Source organism: Protopterus annectens, chromosome 10.part0 (genome assembly GCF_019279795.1).
Source record: "Protopterus annectens isolate FY-2018-M chromosome 10.part0, PAN1.0, whole genome shotgun sequence".
NCBI lineage: Eukaryota > Metazoa > Chordata > Ceratodontiformes > Protopteridae > Protopterus > Protopterus annectens.
Genome location: NC_056744.1, coordinates 1703759695 through 1703776667, shown reverse-complemented (window position 1 = coordinate 1703776667; position 16973 = coordinate 1703759695). Strand labels below are relative to the sequence as shown.

The window sequence follows — 16973 nt, the reverse complement described above, 5'->3', positions numbered from 1 at the left end:
AAGTGGACACTTTCTATTTTTCTTGGGCGGGGTGTATCTCTATGCCTTCCCCTCCTTTACACTAATTCAGAAGGTCCTTCTGAAAATTAAGAGGGACAAACCAAAAATTCTGCTGGTGACTCCCTTTTGGCCAAGACAGCATTGGTTTCGCCTTCTTCACTTTTTAGCCAGGGACAATCATCACAGGTTACCTCACCGATTAGATCTACTCACACAAGACATGGGATCCCCTAGTACACCCTAAGTGACCAATCTCAGACTAACCTTATGGGTGATAGGGTTCTAATCCCCCTTCAGACACCTATACACAGAGGACATGCTCAATGTTCTGCAGGAGGCCACAAAGGCTAGCACTAAGAGAAACTGTGTCAAAATGGAAAACATTCTCCAGATGGCATCAAAAGAAAAAACAGGACCCTTTACTCGTTCCTCTGCCTATGGTCCTTTCTTACTTGTGTGAGCTTCTCCATTCAGGACTGATGTATTCTTCATTTAAGGTTCACCTGTCTGCCATTTCTGCTTGTCTCCCTTTGGTACCTCCTTTGGCATCTAGACTGGAGGTTAAACTCTTCCTGAAAGGGGTCTTCATTATCAGACCCCCTCGTAAACCAATTCCTCCACCTTGGGACTTAAATTTTACACACACACACACACACACACACACACACACACACACACACACACACACACACACACACTTATTATAAGATACATCTGTTACAAGATGCTTTTTAGCTGTGTGTTAAATATGTTTTTAGTTCTCTTTAAGAAGTAATTAATTGTTAATTTCTTAACTGTTTTTGTGATTGGTTAGGTTGTGTCATGTGTTTTTTAAGACTTAATATAAGTATTTTGACTTTGGATTTGTTATATGTTCATACTGATGAAAGATTATATCCGTAAGCTCTGTGAGTTATTAAACATTTGACTTTCAGCATTGTCTGTACCCCGATTTGATTTCCCCTCTCTTTTTGCCATCAGTAGTGGAAAAGCATTATAAGTGAACATAGTTGTTTGATTTGTAAAGTGACACTTTTCTACACTAGTTTTAATATATTCCTTAATCTCCTGATTTATATATTCAAGGTGATTGTAACCATTAAAACAATGTGCCAATAAAAGCTGCAAAGCAGGCTAAATTCCAAAATGCATAAAAGCAGAGTTTAAAGAATATGTTTCACTCTCAACCATGTAAAGTCCATTCTGAGTCCAGTTCAGAAGACTATTTCTGGGGTTACTACAGGACATGAATCCTTGTAGGGCCCTTCTGACAGCCTAGAATATGTAGGCCATTGATAAAGTAGTCTGCCAGACAAACACTATAGATTCTAGGTCATAGGATTTCAGCTGTCCACTTTACTCCTTTAGACAAGTTTCACATGTGGGAATTTACAGTGATTTTTAAGGAATTCCTGAGAGCACTAGTCAGAACCCTTAAAAAATAAACTCTTGTGTTTTGTGTGAATAGGGAATTAGTTTGGTGGGTGAGCCAGAAGAAAAAAAAATGGATGCTGTTTAAGTGACCAGGTCACAACTAGACCCAAATCATGGATACATCAGACCAGGCCTGGGGTATTCTCACCTTAAACCTTGATGTTCAGGACACGTGGAACTCTTAAAAAGAAATATGCACATAAATATAAACAAAATGTTGTTAGTCATTTATGCTGTGAGAGTGCTGAAGCTTTGTGCCAGGAACTTTGAACGTGGTTATAGACAACACCACAATGATGTACATAAACAGGGAGGAACTCACTCCTACTGCCTGTGTAGGTTAGATGTACACCCAGGTGAAAACAGCACTCAAGCAAAAAAACACAGCATCCATGGGGATCTGACAGCATCCCAATGGATACATGAACTCCAAAACAAATTAATCCCGCACCTTTAATACCATGTTTAACACCACAGCCTCCTCAGGCTATGTGCCCACAGAGACATCAGGAAACCTACAAACTCTACCCAGTTTGGGTTCATAAAGGACGTCTCATGTCTCCTTAATCTGGCTGACTTTTTAAAAGGTCACTGAGGCAATAGATGCAGATAGAATCCATTCAATGAGAATAGGGAATGCTAGATCAGACTAAACACGGAGGGATTATGGGCTAACAAAGTTCGCGAGATGACAAACTGGGTGCCATAGACATCCTTCAGAAAGGTCTCACTGATACAGATGGCCTCAAGTTAAATGCCAAAAAATGCATTGTTATACCGTACCTTACAAGACATCTGCAGCAACTGGAGAGGCCTCAAAGTACCTCACAAAGAAGATAACAGGCCTTAAACACATGCCCTTATGCCATGAGGCTAAAAAACTCAAACTATACCTGCTAGTTTGTACCGACTACTCAGAGGTGACCTCTGCCTAACATACAAGGCTATGGCAAACCCTGAATTGCTGGAAATGTTCCACCCAAGGAAAACCAAATCCACCTAAGGAGAAACCATCACAGAGTTATACACTCAAGGGACATTAACCTGACAGCAACAATAAACTGGACTTGTTGGAGGGACAGATTTGTGTCCCAGAGACTCCCCTTGCTCTGGAATAAGGTCCCCATATATGTGAGGCAGAGCTCACTAGCACTGTTCAAAGAATCTTGAGTTGATGGATGGATGGGAAACAGGAAATTCACCCGGAATCACGTCTGTGGCCTCTGCTCGACAGTGGCGCAGTAACTAAACCTCATCATGGGAGGTGAAAGCCGAACATTTTGGTTAGGCTTAATTATGCCCTAGGGCCAATAGGGCCAGTCTAGTACCTACCTATGAACCTGTAATGCTGAACTGCCAGTGAATGACAAGGAGGGAAATGAGACAGAATACGAGCAAGAAAGGGATAAACAGAACAGAATACAAGAATAATATATTAAAGAAAAGACAAGACAGCAAATGAACAGCTTATTAATGATGCATTTTTACTGTGTTTGTTTCTTCTTTAAAAATTATTTAGGAAATGTGAGAAAATATATACAATAAAAAGACTGAAGGCAAAAATCTATGCATTTTATGACATTTTGTTTTAACTCTTCGTTATTTGAGGAAAAATGAAAAAATATATATAAAGACTGAGGCAAAAAATCTAAAAATATAATGTTAATCCTGGCAAAATGTATATACATAAAATAATGGTAGCTCAGAACTGGGATTTGGTAAATATGGTGGAAAACAAAAATAATAGCTCATAAAAAACATACTTTGTGTTGTCTAGTACTTTGTGTTAATGATTTTCATGCAGTTTGGCATATAGACCACATTACTTTTACATTAGAGGGGAGATTCAATAATCCCTACGTAGTAGACCACTGTTTTGTATTCAGTAAGCGGCTCTACATAGTCTGTAGAGATGCGCAACCACAGTAAACACAGTGGCATGGTAATTACAGCATAAGCAGCTGGATTGTATGCTAATCAACCAATCCAAGATGGGAGAAGCTATTCAAAACGCTATAAAGCAATCATGTAGTCTCAGTTCCAGTTTTCCCTGCGAATTCCAAAACCTGTTGGAATACAGCAACAGAAAGGAGTCTACACAGAATACAAGGGCTGCTGTTTTAATTCATGTGTATGTGCAATAGACTGGAGTCCATGCTGCTGCTGCTGCTGCTGCTAATAGACCACGGCCAAGGAGGAAAGTTTTCAAACCCCAATTAACTTATCACAATCTGTATGAACTGGAAATCATAGAGTGCTGCACAGTAAATAGAGACAGACTACAGGAACTCTGCAATCTGTCATCCTCAACTCAGACCCAGGGCAAACTGAGGGAACCAATACCATTGGAGAGAAAAGTATGTGTAGCACTTAGAATTTTAGCTATAGAAACGTTCCAGAGAGCAACAGGGGACATGCTGGGGGTGTCACAGGTGTCCGCATCCAGGATCCTCCATCAGTTCCTGAATGCTGTGCTCCAACATGCGAGTGACCTCATATATTTTCTCTGTTCTGAGGACAGGTCTACAGTTATGCAAGAGTTTACCCTGTAACACACTTCTCTGAAGTAATGGGTGCCATAGATTGTACTCCTTTAGAAATCAAGGCACCACCTGGGGAACAGGAAAGGGTCCACATAAATAGAAAGGGTTTCCACTCCATTAACTGGGGTGATATCCCACCACAGGATCATTTACTGGGGATGCAGGTTATGCACTGGCACCATGGCTGATTACACCCATCAGAAATGCACACACACCTGTTGAAGAATGCCATAATGAGGTGCATGCTCAAGCTAGAAATATCATATGAGCATTTCTTTGGGCTGCTGAAGTCGCAATTCAGTGCCTAGGTACATCTGGGGCAACCCTGCTGTGCAATTCATGTACATGTACTGATATCTACACCATCTGTGCCATGCCTCACAACATCATCCTGAAAAAACATCTTCAGCAGGATCCAGAAGAGGAAGGGGCACACATCTCACCACCAATGGCAAGGTCACCATGGCCACATCCACATGCAGGTGAGGAGTCAGAGGGGAACCAGCAGCTGCAGATGTATGTCTGCTCAATATGCCTTAACATTGGCTAAGAGACAATGCATAGCACACTTGCTCACTACCTAAGGGACTAAAATCTCCATCCTACACACAAGCATATGCCTTGATGCCAGGCAGTGCTCACATCCTTACCTACTCATGTAATAACTGTGTACTTCTAGCATCAGATAGACTCAGCCCTGAACTAAAACTGTTGCAACTGTTGGATTTACAAGGTAAGTGATGAACTGGAGTGTTAAAACAGAATTGTGTAATACAAGAGTGAATGGCATATCCTTGCATGTTGTTAACTTATGTATGTAAGTAAAAGGTGGGTGATTTGTACAGCAATGACTTTAACAAGTGACAGCAGAGACTTATGTGAATACATGTGTCCCACTATCACGTAGTAGGCCTCAAGCATCAAAGATTCACACATTATATCTCTCAAAAGTACTGATGGTCACTGAATGTCATCAGTTTGGCCTCATACTTTAGTACTGGGAAATCATTCGAGAGAGAAGCTGGAAAGTAATGAGACACATTTCAGTTTCAGACTTCACAACCCTCAGAAAATTCTTAATAATACTGATACAAAAACTGTTTTGATTCTATCAACTGTCTAACTTTCTAAGACCAAAATATGTCAAATGTACAGTTAACAAAACAACATCACAAACACAGATATGCTAAACATTGTCAGCTATGCACCCTGAGCATCAGACACAAAGCTTATGTGTCCCTGAATCCAAAAGATGGAAAACAGGGATATGGCACAATTATCATCACTTGTACAAGGTGTTTTGCATGTGGGTGTGTGGGTGGGGGGGACAGGGAAGCCTGGGCTGATGCAAAAGGTGAGTATGTGTGAGTAAGAACGAAAAGCAGCAGACATTTGGATAAAGTACAAGTGGCCAGTGAGACAAAATGAGCTTTAAGAACCTTCACGGCCAAACAAATGTAACTGGTGTGTGTCTGTATGGGCTGTCTAGGTGAAATTGCTGTGCAAGTGTCAGCAAGAACACAGCCAAGCACCATGCTAACTCTGCATCTTTGTATGTTGGACAGGTGTGAGCCATGCTTGGTACAGGTGGCAGTTCATCACTGTCGTAGCTGACCATGAGAACTGGCTGTGCCAGGAGTTTTACTGGCATGCCCACGTCCATGCTTAGATCCATCGCTGCTACCTGAACATGACTGTTGCCTGCTGGATGTGCTCCCCTCATGAAGATGCCCAGGACCACGACCTTATGGCCTGCCACGTGTAGGTATAGGGACCTCAACCACTGATAGAGCACTGGCAGTAGAGACACTATGGGAGCATGATTAGGCACTGCCACATTGGCTAAAATGAGATGATGTGGCTAACCTACACCCACGTGGATGCCAGCCCCCTCCCAGCAGATGTTTCATCCCAGGCACTGCCCCTTAAAACACGTCATTCATCCAATCCATTGAATTGGCAGCATGGTGGAGGCAGTCAGACATGTTCACACGTGCCACATCTGCATGTATGTATATATATATATATATATATATGTGTGTGTGTGCGTACATATATATATATAAATGTCTATGTGTGTGTGTGTGTGTGTGTGTGTATATATATATATATATATATATATATGTGTGTGTGTGTGTGTGTGTGTGTGTGTGTGTGTGTGTATATATATATATATATATATATGTGTGTGTGTGTGTTGTGACAGTCTAGTTTATAGTAATGAACAGGAAAATATACAAGTGATGTCCTATTCTCATGTTACAGTGTTCGTGACAGTAGGTATGTTGCTGCCTGCAGCACCGGACATCCAGTCATTATACCAAGGTCTTGGGAGTAGGAGTACATGCGACATATGATGTCAGAGCCATAAACTGATCTAGGCTGTCAACGTGACATCTGCACATAACCCACCCCAGAATTTTTCTGCCACAGTGAACATTCTTATTCTGCCATCTGCTACAGAGAAGTACCCCATTGGGGTTTTTTACAATCTGTTGTTTTGTTTTCAGACTTGCATGTCCACTAGAAAGGGGAAGTGTGCTTGTGGGAGACAAATTCCTCATAAAGACCCACATGATCAGTGCCTGTTTTGTTTAGGTGAGGACTACAGGAAAGTCCTACACGTTTTTATAAGCTGCTTGCATTTTCAACTTTCTGCATTAACTTTTGGGCTCTCCACAGCACCTCACATGTTTACTAAATGCCTAGCTCCAGTGATTGCTCACTGCAGAACTCTGGTTATTCAGCTGTATCCATACCTAGATGACCTGTTAATACTTCACCAGGACCGTCAAACCCTTCACCTACACAAAGTGAACAAAACCCTGGCAGAGTTAGAATTCAGTGTGAACGAGGTAAAATACCACCTGACCCCTACTTAAGACCTAATTTTCTTAGAATGCAGGATCAGAGCAGACAGGATGGCAGCCTTTCTACTATCTCCGAGGATAACAGACCTCACTCTCCACTTCCAAAACCTTCTCACTCTATATTTTTTACCAGCCAGAGAATGTTTTGGGTCACATGGCATCCATGATACCCATGATCCCTCTGGTAATGAGAAAGATCCATTGGGTTCAGAAGTCTCAGTGGAGCCAACACTCTCACCCTCTGGAAACCTCTCTCCCTCTCCTACCATGCCTGAGGAAAGAACTACAATGGTGGGTTGCCACCATCAATCTCAACCAGGGCATCCCCTTACAGATACCTCCTCTCTTACAGCAGATCTTTACAGATGCATCAGCTGTAGGGTTGTGAGCAGTATTATTGCACAGTCACACAAACAAAACAAAGTGCAGGGAGAATGGTCTGTCCCCAGATAAGGGGACCATATCAGCATCAAGGAGGTGAGGGCCCTTTGTCTAGCTTTGCAAACTTTCCAACTAGCACTTCTCCCAAGCACATTGAAAGTAGTCACAGACAATAACGACTGCCTTGTGGTACGTAAACAAACAAGTGGGGATGAGGTCTTTCTGACTTTGCAGTCTAGCCATACAGATTGGATTAGCATCAACACTTCATATCCACTCGTAAGGCATATACATTCCTTCATCAGAGAATGCTATGGCAGACACTCAGCAGAACTTCTGCACCTTGTCATGAATGGAAGCTCCACAGAGAGGTGTTTCCTGGATCTCATTCACAAGTAGGCTGTTCCACAGGCAGATCTGTTTTCCTCCTCCCAGAACAGACATATGCCTCAGTTTTGCACAAGGGATCCTCATCCCCCAAGCTTGAAAAGTGGACACTTTCTATTTTTCTTGGGCGGGGTGTATCTCTATGCCTTCGCCTCCTTCACACTAATTCAGAAGGTTCTTCTGAAGATTAAGAGGGACAAACCAAAAATTTTGCTGGTGACTCCCTTTTGGCCAAGACAGCATTGGTTTCGCCTTCTTCACTTTTTAGCCAGGGGCAATCATCACAGGTTACCTCACCGATTAGATCTACTCACACAAGACATGGGATCCCCTAGTACATCCTCAAATGACCAATCTCAGACTAACTTTATGGGTGATAGGGTTCTAATCCCCCTTCAGACACCTATACACAGAGGACATGCTCAATGTTCTGCAGGAGGCCAGAAAGGCTAGCACTAAGAGAAACTGTGTCAAAATGGAAAACATTCTCCAGATGGCATCAAAAGAAAAAACAGGACCCTTTACTCGTTCCTCTGCCTATGGTCCTTTCTTACTTGTGTGAGCTTCTCCATTCAGGACTGATGTATTCTTCATTTAAGGTTCACCTGTCTGCCATTTCTGCTTGTCTCCCTTTGGTACCTCCTTTAGCATCTAGACTGGAGGTTAAACTCTTCCTGAAAGGGGTCTTCATTATCAGACCCCCTCGTAAACCAATTCCTCCACCTTGGGACTTAAATTTTACACACACACACACACACACACACACACACACACACACACACACACACACACACACTTATTATAAGATACATCTGTTACAAGATGCTTTTTAGCTGTGTGTTAAATATGTTTTAGTTCTCTTTAAGAAGTAATTAATTGTTAATTTCTTAACTGTTTTTGTGATTGGTTAGGTTGTGTCATGTGTTTTTTAAGACTTAATATAAGTATTTTGACTTTGGATTTGTTATATGTTCATACTGATGAAAGATTATATCCGTAAGCTCTGTGAGTTATTAAACATTTGACTTTCAGCATTGTCTGTACCCCGATTTCATTTCCCCTCTCTTTTTGCCATCAGTAGTGGAAAAGCATTATAAGTGAACATAGTTGTTTGATTTGTAAAGTGACACTTTTCTACACTAGTTTTAATATATTCCTTAATCTCCTGATTTATATATTCAAGGTGATTGTAACCATTAAAACAATGTGCCAATAAAAGCTGCAAAGCAGGCTAAATTCCAAAATGCATAAAAGCAGAGTTTAAAGAATATGTTTCACTCTCAACCATGTAAAGTCCATTCTGAGTCCAGTTCAGAAGTATTTCTGGGGTTACTACAGGACATGAATCCTTGTAGGGCCCTTCTGACAGCCTAGAATATGTAGGCCATTGATAAAGTAGTCTGCCAGACAAACACTATAGATTCTAGGTCATAGGATTTCAGCTGTCCACTTTACTCCTTTAGACACGTTTCACATGTGGGAATTTACAGTGATTTTTAAGGAATTCCTGAGAGCACTAGTCAGAACCCTTAAAAAATAAACTCTTGTGTTTTGTGTGAATAGGGAATTAGTTTGGTGGGTGAGCCAGAAGAAAAAAAAATGGATGCTGTTTAAGTGACCAGGTCACAACTAGACCCAAATCATGGATACATCAGACCAGGCCTGGGGTATTCTCACCTTAAACCTTGATGTTCAGGACACGTGGAACTCTTAAAAAGAAATATGCACATAAATATAAACAAAATGTTGTTAGTCATTTATGCTGTGAGAGTGCTGAAGCTTTGTGCCAGGAACTTTGAACGTGGTTATAGACAACACCACAATGATGTACATAAACAGGGAGGAACTCACTCCTACTGCCTGTGTAGGTTAGATGTACAGGCCTGGGATCAACTATGCAGTAGAAGTTTCTTCTAACAGCTGCATGCATACCATCATTGGAAAACTCATTGACAGATGAGTTGAGCATGACTTCTGCAGACTCACACAAGTGGTTGCACACAGAGGTACAATTCCTAGAAATTACAACCATACGAGAGGTATTCCTGAGAAGATCTGTTTGTTTTCAGCTTTTTTACTGAGAGAAGCAATGTGTTTTTGAGTTCCTTATAGTCAAACCTGGGCAGTGAACACCTGCTCCCTGAATTTGAGAGGCCTGTATCAGTATACTTTCCCTCATATTCCTTTGCTTCCCAGAATAATTCAAAAGATTAAGCAGAAGAGTCCAGAAATTATATTAATTGTCCCTTTCTGGTTAGGTAGCACTGGATCCTCCTACCTGCTGTCGTGGAAAGGGAAAGACTTTTCTGTTGCCACAGGATGCCAACCTTCTGATGCAGTCTGTGTGTATGCCCCCCCTCAATAAAGTAGCATGGAGTCTGTGCCTATACTTACCTTCAGAGAAATGTACTCCAAAGTCATGATGAAAACTAGGAGGCCTAGTTCCAAATAAAATCATAATTAATGAAATGTAACAGATTTATCCTGTGGTACCAAAGGAGGAACCTTTACCATAAAAAGGGAGATGTACCATGGTGCTTCTGTACCCCCCCCAAACATTTTTCATCTGGTTTAGAAAACACCTCGGTGAAGGTACACCTCAGCCATTTCTGCTTATATGCTGCTAGACCTTCCCTTGCATTCAAGCCACCTGTCATGCAGTTTTGAAGGGCATTCTGCACCTCAGAAAAATTGGATCCAGCCTATGATTTAACTTTATTTAGAAATAAATTGACTCTGTTGACATTTCAAGTGATATTAAGTGCAACTGCAACATTTTTGTTTTGCATAAGTGCATTTTTGATTGCATTCCCATTCACCAGAAGAGTCCAATAGCTCCAGGCTTTAATATAAAAGGAATCTTTTCTGGCACTTCACAAAAACATGGTGTCTCAGCATACTAACACCCTCCTTCTTGTCCCAAGTCATTATGAAAATAAACATAAGCTAAGCTCTCCAGCTACCAGTCTTTTCTTCGTATAGTTTAGTCAGAAATACTTCTGCACTTAATGGGCATTCACAAGCACCTGAGATTTTATATAGACCACATTAAGGACATTACAAACACAAACAAGTTATTTGTAGCTGTTACTGAAAACAAGAGAGACCACATGTTCAAGGAGTTTAAAAATGGATATTTTCAGCAATTTTCAGCGTTACCAGTTATCACAAAGTCCGTACATTTCTCTACACTGAAAGTCAGAACACACGCAACGGATCCAGAGCATCCACTAGAGCCTACCTGAAAGGGGACAGTGTACAGGACATTTTCGAGGGCACTACATGGTTCTCGGTACACACCTTTAAGTACTACAGATGGACATTACCTTTATAGCGAGTACTTTATTTGCTCCTGCCTTATTGAAAGCTTGCTGCCCCTCTGTCCTAAATAATTATAGTACCAGCTTTGACAAATGTCTTTGAAGTTATGACTGCTGCAGTAATCCACATGAAGAACATAGTGCAGTTGTGTAACAAACTGACCATAACTGGAGATGTTTGAGACTGGTTACTGTTACAGTGATCCACATGAAGAACATGGTACAGCTGTGTAACAAACTGACCATAACTGGAGATGTTTGTGAGTGGTTACTGTTACAGTGATCCACATGAAGAACATAGTACAGCTGTGTAACAAACTGACCATAACTGGAGATGTTTGTGAGTGGTTACTGTTACAGTGATCCACATGAAGAACATGGTACAGCTGTGTAACAAACTGACCATAACTGGAGATGTTTGTGAGTGGTTACTGCTGCAGTGATCCACATGAAGAACATGGTACAGCTGTGTAACAAACTGACCATAACTGGAGATGTTTGTGAGTGGTTACTGCTGCAGTGATCCACATGAAGAACATGGTACAGCTGTGTAACAAACTGACCATAACTGGAGATGTTTGTGAGTGGTTACTGTTGCAGTGATCCACATGAAGAACATGGTACAGCTGTGTAACAAACTGACCATAACTGGAGATGTTTGTGAGTGGTTACTGTTACAGTGATCCACTTGAAGAACATGGTACAGCTGTGTAACAAACTGACCATAACTGGAGATGTTTGTGAGTGGTTACTGCTGCAGTGATCCACATGAAGAACATGGTACAGCTGTGTAACAAACTGACCATAACTGGAGATGTTTGTGAGTGGTTACTGTTACAGTGATCCACATGAAGAACATGGTACAGCTGTGTAACAAACTGACCATAACTGGAGATGTTTGTGACTGGTTACTGCTGCAGTGATCCACATGAAGAACATGGTACAGCTGTGTAACAAACTGACCATAACTGGAGATGTTTGTGAGTGGTTACTGCTGCAGTGATCCACATGAAGAACATGGTACAGCTGTGTAACAAACTGACCATAACTGGAGATGTTTGTGAGTGGTTACTGCTGCAGTGATCCACATGAAGAACATGGTACAGCTGTGTAACAAACTGACCATAACTGGAGATGTTTGAGAGCGGTTACTGCTGCAGTGATCCACATGAAGAACATGGTACAGCTGTGTAACAAACTGACCATAACTGGAGATGTTTGTGAGTGGTTACTGCAGCAGTGATCCACATGAAGAACATGGTACAGCTGTGTAACAAACTGACCATAACTGGAGATGTTTGTGAGTGGTTACTGCTGCAGTGATCCACATGAAGAACATGGTACAGCTGTGTAACAAACTGACCATAACTGGAGATGTTTGTGAGTGGTTACTGCTGCAGTGATCCACATGAAGAACATGGTACAGCTGTGTAACAAACTGACCATAACAGCATATGTTTGAGACTGGTTACTGCTGCAGTCCTAGTCCTGTCTTCTAAGGAACCTAGGACTGGAGTGAGTACCTGTGTCTTTTCATCCTAAACCTGATTCTTTGCTTAATTTTTTTTCTTATGCTTTCTTCCTGGTTGTTCTCTTTGGGAAGTATAGAACTCTGTGAGTCAAAGTTTAATAAGTCTGGAAATTCCTCTACAGCATTGTGTATCATGACAGACCGTGATCTATGAAGAGGCATGAAAGCTCCAAAGATTTTATGATTGAATGTCACCTTTATGCCAAGTATGTGCAGGGGTATGTTGGGTACATAAGGTGGCATCTGCCTGGCCAAGGTGTAAGGGTGCTCATCTCTAAACTTCTGTTTGCATATCAGACCTCTGTTTCAGAGTTCCCTGTTGTCATGACTACAACAGTGACCACACACATGTCCACTGTGATGTTAAGGTAGTTATGCAATGATACGTTCTCTAGTATACCTCTCAAGTGTCACACTTCATGAGGTATGTTCATTTTCACACTCAAAAATCATTTTGCAACAAGGACATGGCAGCTTCATGTGTTGCTGAATGAAATTTAGTAGTATAAACTTGTATTAAAAAGTGATATGCTGTAATCTGCATATGTTAAAGACATTACTACACTTCATTGTAACCAGTTATTACATCAGTGTGGTCAATTTCAATATGCTCTGCCCTACTATTCTTATTTAGTCATGTCCCACATTTTGTCAGTTTTTTTTTTTTTTATTGAACTTTGGCAACCAGTGCTAATCCAAAAGGACTAGTTTCAGCTACCTAGGGAAGTGCAGAATGTTGTATTTAAAAGCTATACTATAAATATTTTTGCATGAAAAGATTAAACAATATGCAACAAAATCTAGAAGATTTAGGATTTTTACTTGGAAATGTTTACATAGATATTTTTATACCCAAGTATAGTCCAGAGAATATTTCCTCAGACAGCAAATGTTGAAGGTGTGACTGGGAAGGAGGTACTTGTGAATGTATTTTCTGGGAGTCAGGTGAGTAGGTGGACTTTAAGGATTCCCTACGGGATGCACTGTCAGAGATGCTATGGTAGGGCAGATTGGTGTGACAAGGCCGACTATTTTTCTGAGCTATGATACAAAATTCGAATTGCCTAGAATTGGCAAGGCCTTACTGTGTCTAATTATGGTGGCTGCCGAAAAAAACAATTACCAGAAAATGGAAATCAAAATCTATACCAGCTATATTGGAAGTAGTTAATACAGTAAGAGAGAGAAAACTGGAATTTAGATCTTTAGAAAAGGTAGGAGCAAACTACATATGAAAAAATAAATGGGAATCTTGGGAACAATACATACAGGGGAGGAATGAAGTTTAAAAGAAGGCAGGGCTTAAATAAGCTATGTAATGTTTGACTAAAAATGATTGGATCGATTATACGTAATGTACAATGTTTGGAACTGGGAGTATGTCTATATGGTTTGTGATGTAAAATGCTTGCAACTAAGATTGTGTCAGTGTGTTTTGTTTTCATTAATGTAAACTTATGATTGCTTATGTTGTAAGTGATGGTTTAATAAAGATGTTTCTTGTTTAAAAAAAAGTGTGGAAGGAATTGAACAATTTATGTAATGCTGCTTAGCTCATATGATAAATAGCAATATACGTGAAGTATAATCTTTGTTAATAGAGTTTCACTACTTTTGTATAAATGTAAATTTGCATATGTCACAAGTGATAATTCAATAAAGATGTTTAAGAAAAAAAAGATTAAACAATGTTATGGGAGTCAAAGTTACAGTGAAGAAAAGTGGAGAATTTTGCCTGTAGGCATGATTGATTGATGATGTTATATATTCAAAACTATTGATTTTTTTGTAAATTGTTTTTAGTTCTGTACTGTTTTTGTACCTCTCAAAGCTAGTCATTGAAGACTAACCTCTCATAAAGGAACAGTCTGAACTGTTTTTCTTTTTATCATAATAGCAGCAGAAAATGTTAACTTTAAAAATGGAAAATATATCCATAATATTTAAAATGGAAAAGTTGCATGTGTGCTGTTGTGAGTAAAATGAAACACGTGTATTTTATCATTGTGATACAATACTAATAATTAATCTGTTTGTAGGTAATGGGAACAGAGAATGGAGCATTTGCTGGAGTCAGCAGCCATCACTTGGAGTATCTCTATTAAGTTATCCTACAGAGAACCTGCAGCACTTTGTTCAAACTGTGAAGGCCTCCAACAAGCATCCTGTTAAACCTGTAGCACAGCTTCATCCAGGTTATACCTGCAACATGAACTCTGAATGTGACCGAAGTTCTATAGTACAGCAAAGTCCATTAGTACATCAGGGAGCTCACAAAGAAGAGAAGCCACATAAATGTCCTGAATGCAATAAGTGTTACACAACAAAATGTTATCTAGTAAAACATGAAAGGATTCACACTGGGGAGAGGCCATATAAATGTCCGGAATGCAAAAAGTGTTTCACAGAAAAGAGTTCCCTAGCAAAACATGAAAGGACTCACACGGGGGAGAGACCATATAAATGTCCAGAGTGCAATAAGTGTTTCATAGACAAGTATGAGCTAGCAAGACATGAAAGGACTCACACTGGGGAGAGACCATATAAATGCACTGAATGCAGCAGGTGTTTCATACGAAAGAGTCATCTAGTAAAACATGAAATGATTCACACTGGGGCGAGACCATATAAATGCCCTGAATGCAGCAAGTGTTTCAGAGCAAAATGTGATCTAGCAATACATGAAAGGATTCACACTGGGGAGAGACCATATAAATGTCCGAAATGCAATAAGTGTTTCACAGGAAAGAGTTCTCTAGTAACACATGAAAGGACTCACACTGGGTTGAGGCCATATAAATGTCCTAAATGCAGCAAGTGTTTCATAAAAAATAGTGATCTGGTAAACCATGAAAAGATTCACAGTGGGGAGAGACCATATAAATGCCCTAAATGCAGCAAGTGTTTCAGAAAAAAATGGAATCTATTAAAACATGAAAGTATTCACACTGGGGAGAGACCGTATAAATGTCTGGAATGTAATAAGTGTTTCACAGAAAAGAGTTCTCTAGTAAAACATGAAAGGACTCACACAGGGGAGAGGCCATATAAATGTTCAGAATGCAATAAGTGTTTCACAGAAAAGGGTTCTCTAGTAAAACATGAAAGGACTCATACGGGGGAGAAACCATATAAATGTCCAGAATGCAATAAGTGTTTCACAGAAAAGGGTTCTGTAGTAAAACATAAAAGGACTCACACAGGGGAGAAACCATATAAATGTCCAGAATGCAATAAGTGTTTCAGACAAAAGGGTGCTCTAATAAAACATGAAAGGACTCATACGGGGAGAGACCATATAAATGTCCTAAGTGCCGCAAGTGTTTCACACAAAAGGGTAGTCTAGTACAACATGAAAAGGTATCCCACATTCATGGATAAGAGTGCTTAAAAATGTATAAGGTACACACCATACTGATCGACTACATTACAGTGACCATGAAACAATGGCAGACCACCTTGCAATTAAGCCATGGAAAAGGACAGATTATTATCCCAGGGATAAAAAATTCAAAGGGAGATATTCCAGGGTGACTCCCTGTCACCATTGCAATTCTGCCTTGCCATTAACCCATTAAGCTGTTTACTTAACAGCTTAGGCCATGGTTACAATTTGGCTCCTCGAAAACAGCAAAGTCTAATGACTTCTCATCTTCTCTTTGTCGATGATTTAAAACTGTATAGCTCATCAGATGAGGAACTGAAAGCACAGCTGCAGGTTGTCAAAACTTTTTCAGATGATATTAGAATGTCATTTGGTCTTGATAAATGTGCAAAAGCAACCTTTAAAGCAGGAAAACTGCAGCACCAGGAAAACATCAGTTTTGGGACAAGAATGTGATATAAAAGAACTTGAGCAAGATGGAGTGTATAAATACTTGGAAATTGATGAAGGATCAGAAATAAAACATGAACAAATGTGAGTAAACTGTAGTAAGGAATATTTTAGAAGACTTAAATTAATCCTGAAAACAGCATTGACTTCTAGGAACAAGATCCAAGCTGTAAACCAGTTTGCTCTTCCTGTCCTAATTTACAGTTTTGTAGTGATTGACTGGCCCGAAAAAGTGTTGGATAGATGAGATATTAAAACAAGAATGATGTTTCATGCTAACCAAATGATTTATAAAAATCACTGTATGCCAAGATTATGTATTTCCCATTCAGAAGGAAAGATGGGCCTCCTTGAAATTGATTACATGTGTAGCTCTGCAATCATGGGGCTCCACACATCTACTGACCTCACAAGATCCAAATGTATTGAAAGTTTTGAAACATGAGGAGAATAAATCTAAGATGACTTATCTGCTTAATCTAGCAGAAGCATATCAACATCAAGCAGGAATGAAAATAAAACCAGAAGTAGATAAAAACCAAGCAACAACTGAATGTGGCAAAAAACAAGAAGAAAAGGACCAGATAAGAAGGCAAGAATTGTGGAAAAAGCATAAATATAGTTGCAAATATAGTAAACTTCTGTAAGAACCTCATGTTGATCAGGAACGAA

General features: G+C 40.1%; 1 protein-coding gene across 1 annotated transcript in view; it reads left to right on the top strand.

The window, feature by feature from the left end:
* LOC122813931 (zinc finger protein OZF-like) overlaps positions 1-15893 on the top strand; it is a 43514-nt gene extending 27621 nt beyond the window's left edge. The window contains 2 exon segments of the mRNA XM_044086477.1: positions 14506-15747; positions 15750-15893. Coding sequence (XP_043942412.1) covers positions 14506-15747; positions 15750-15847 — 1340 coding nt within the window. The 3' untranslated portion in view covers positions 15848-15893.
* Positions 15894-16973: the final 1080 nt, after the last annotated feature.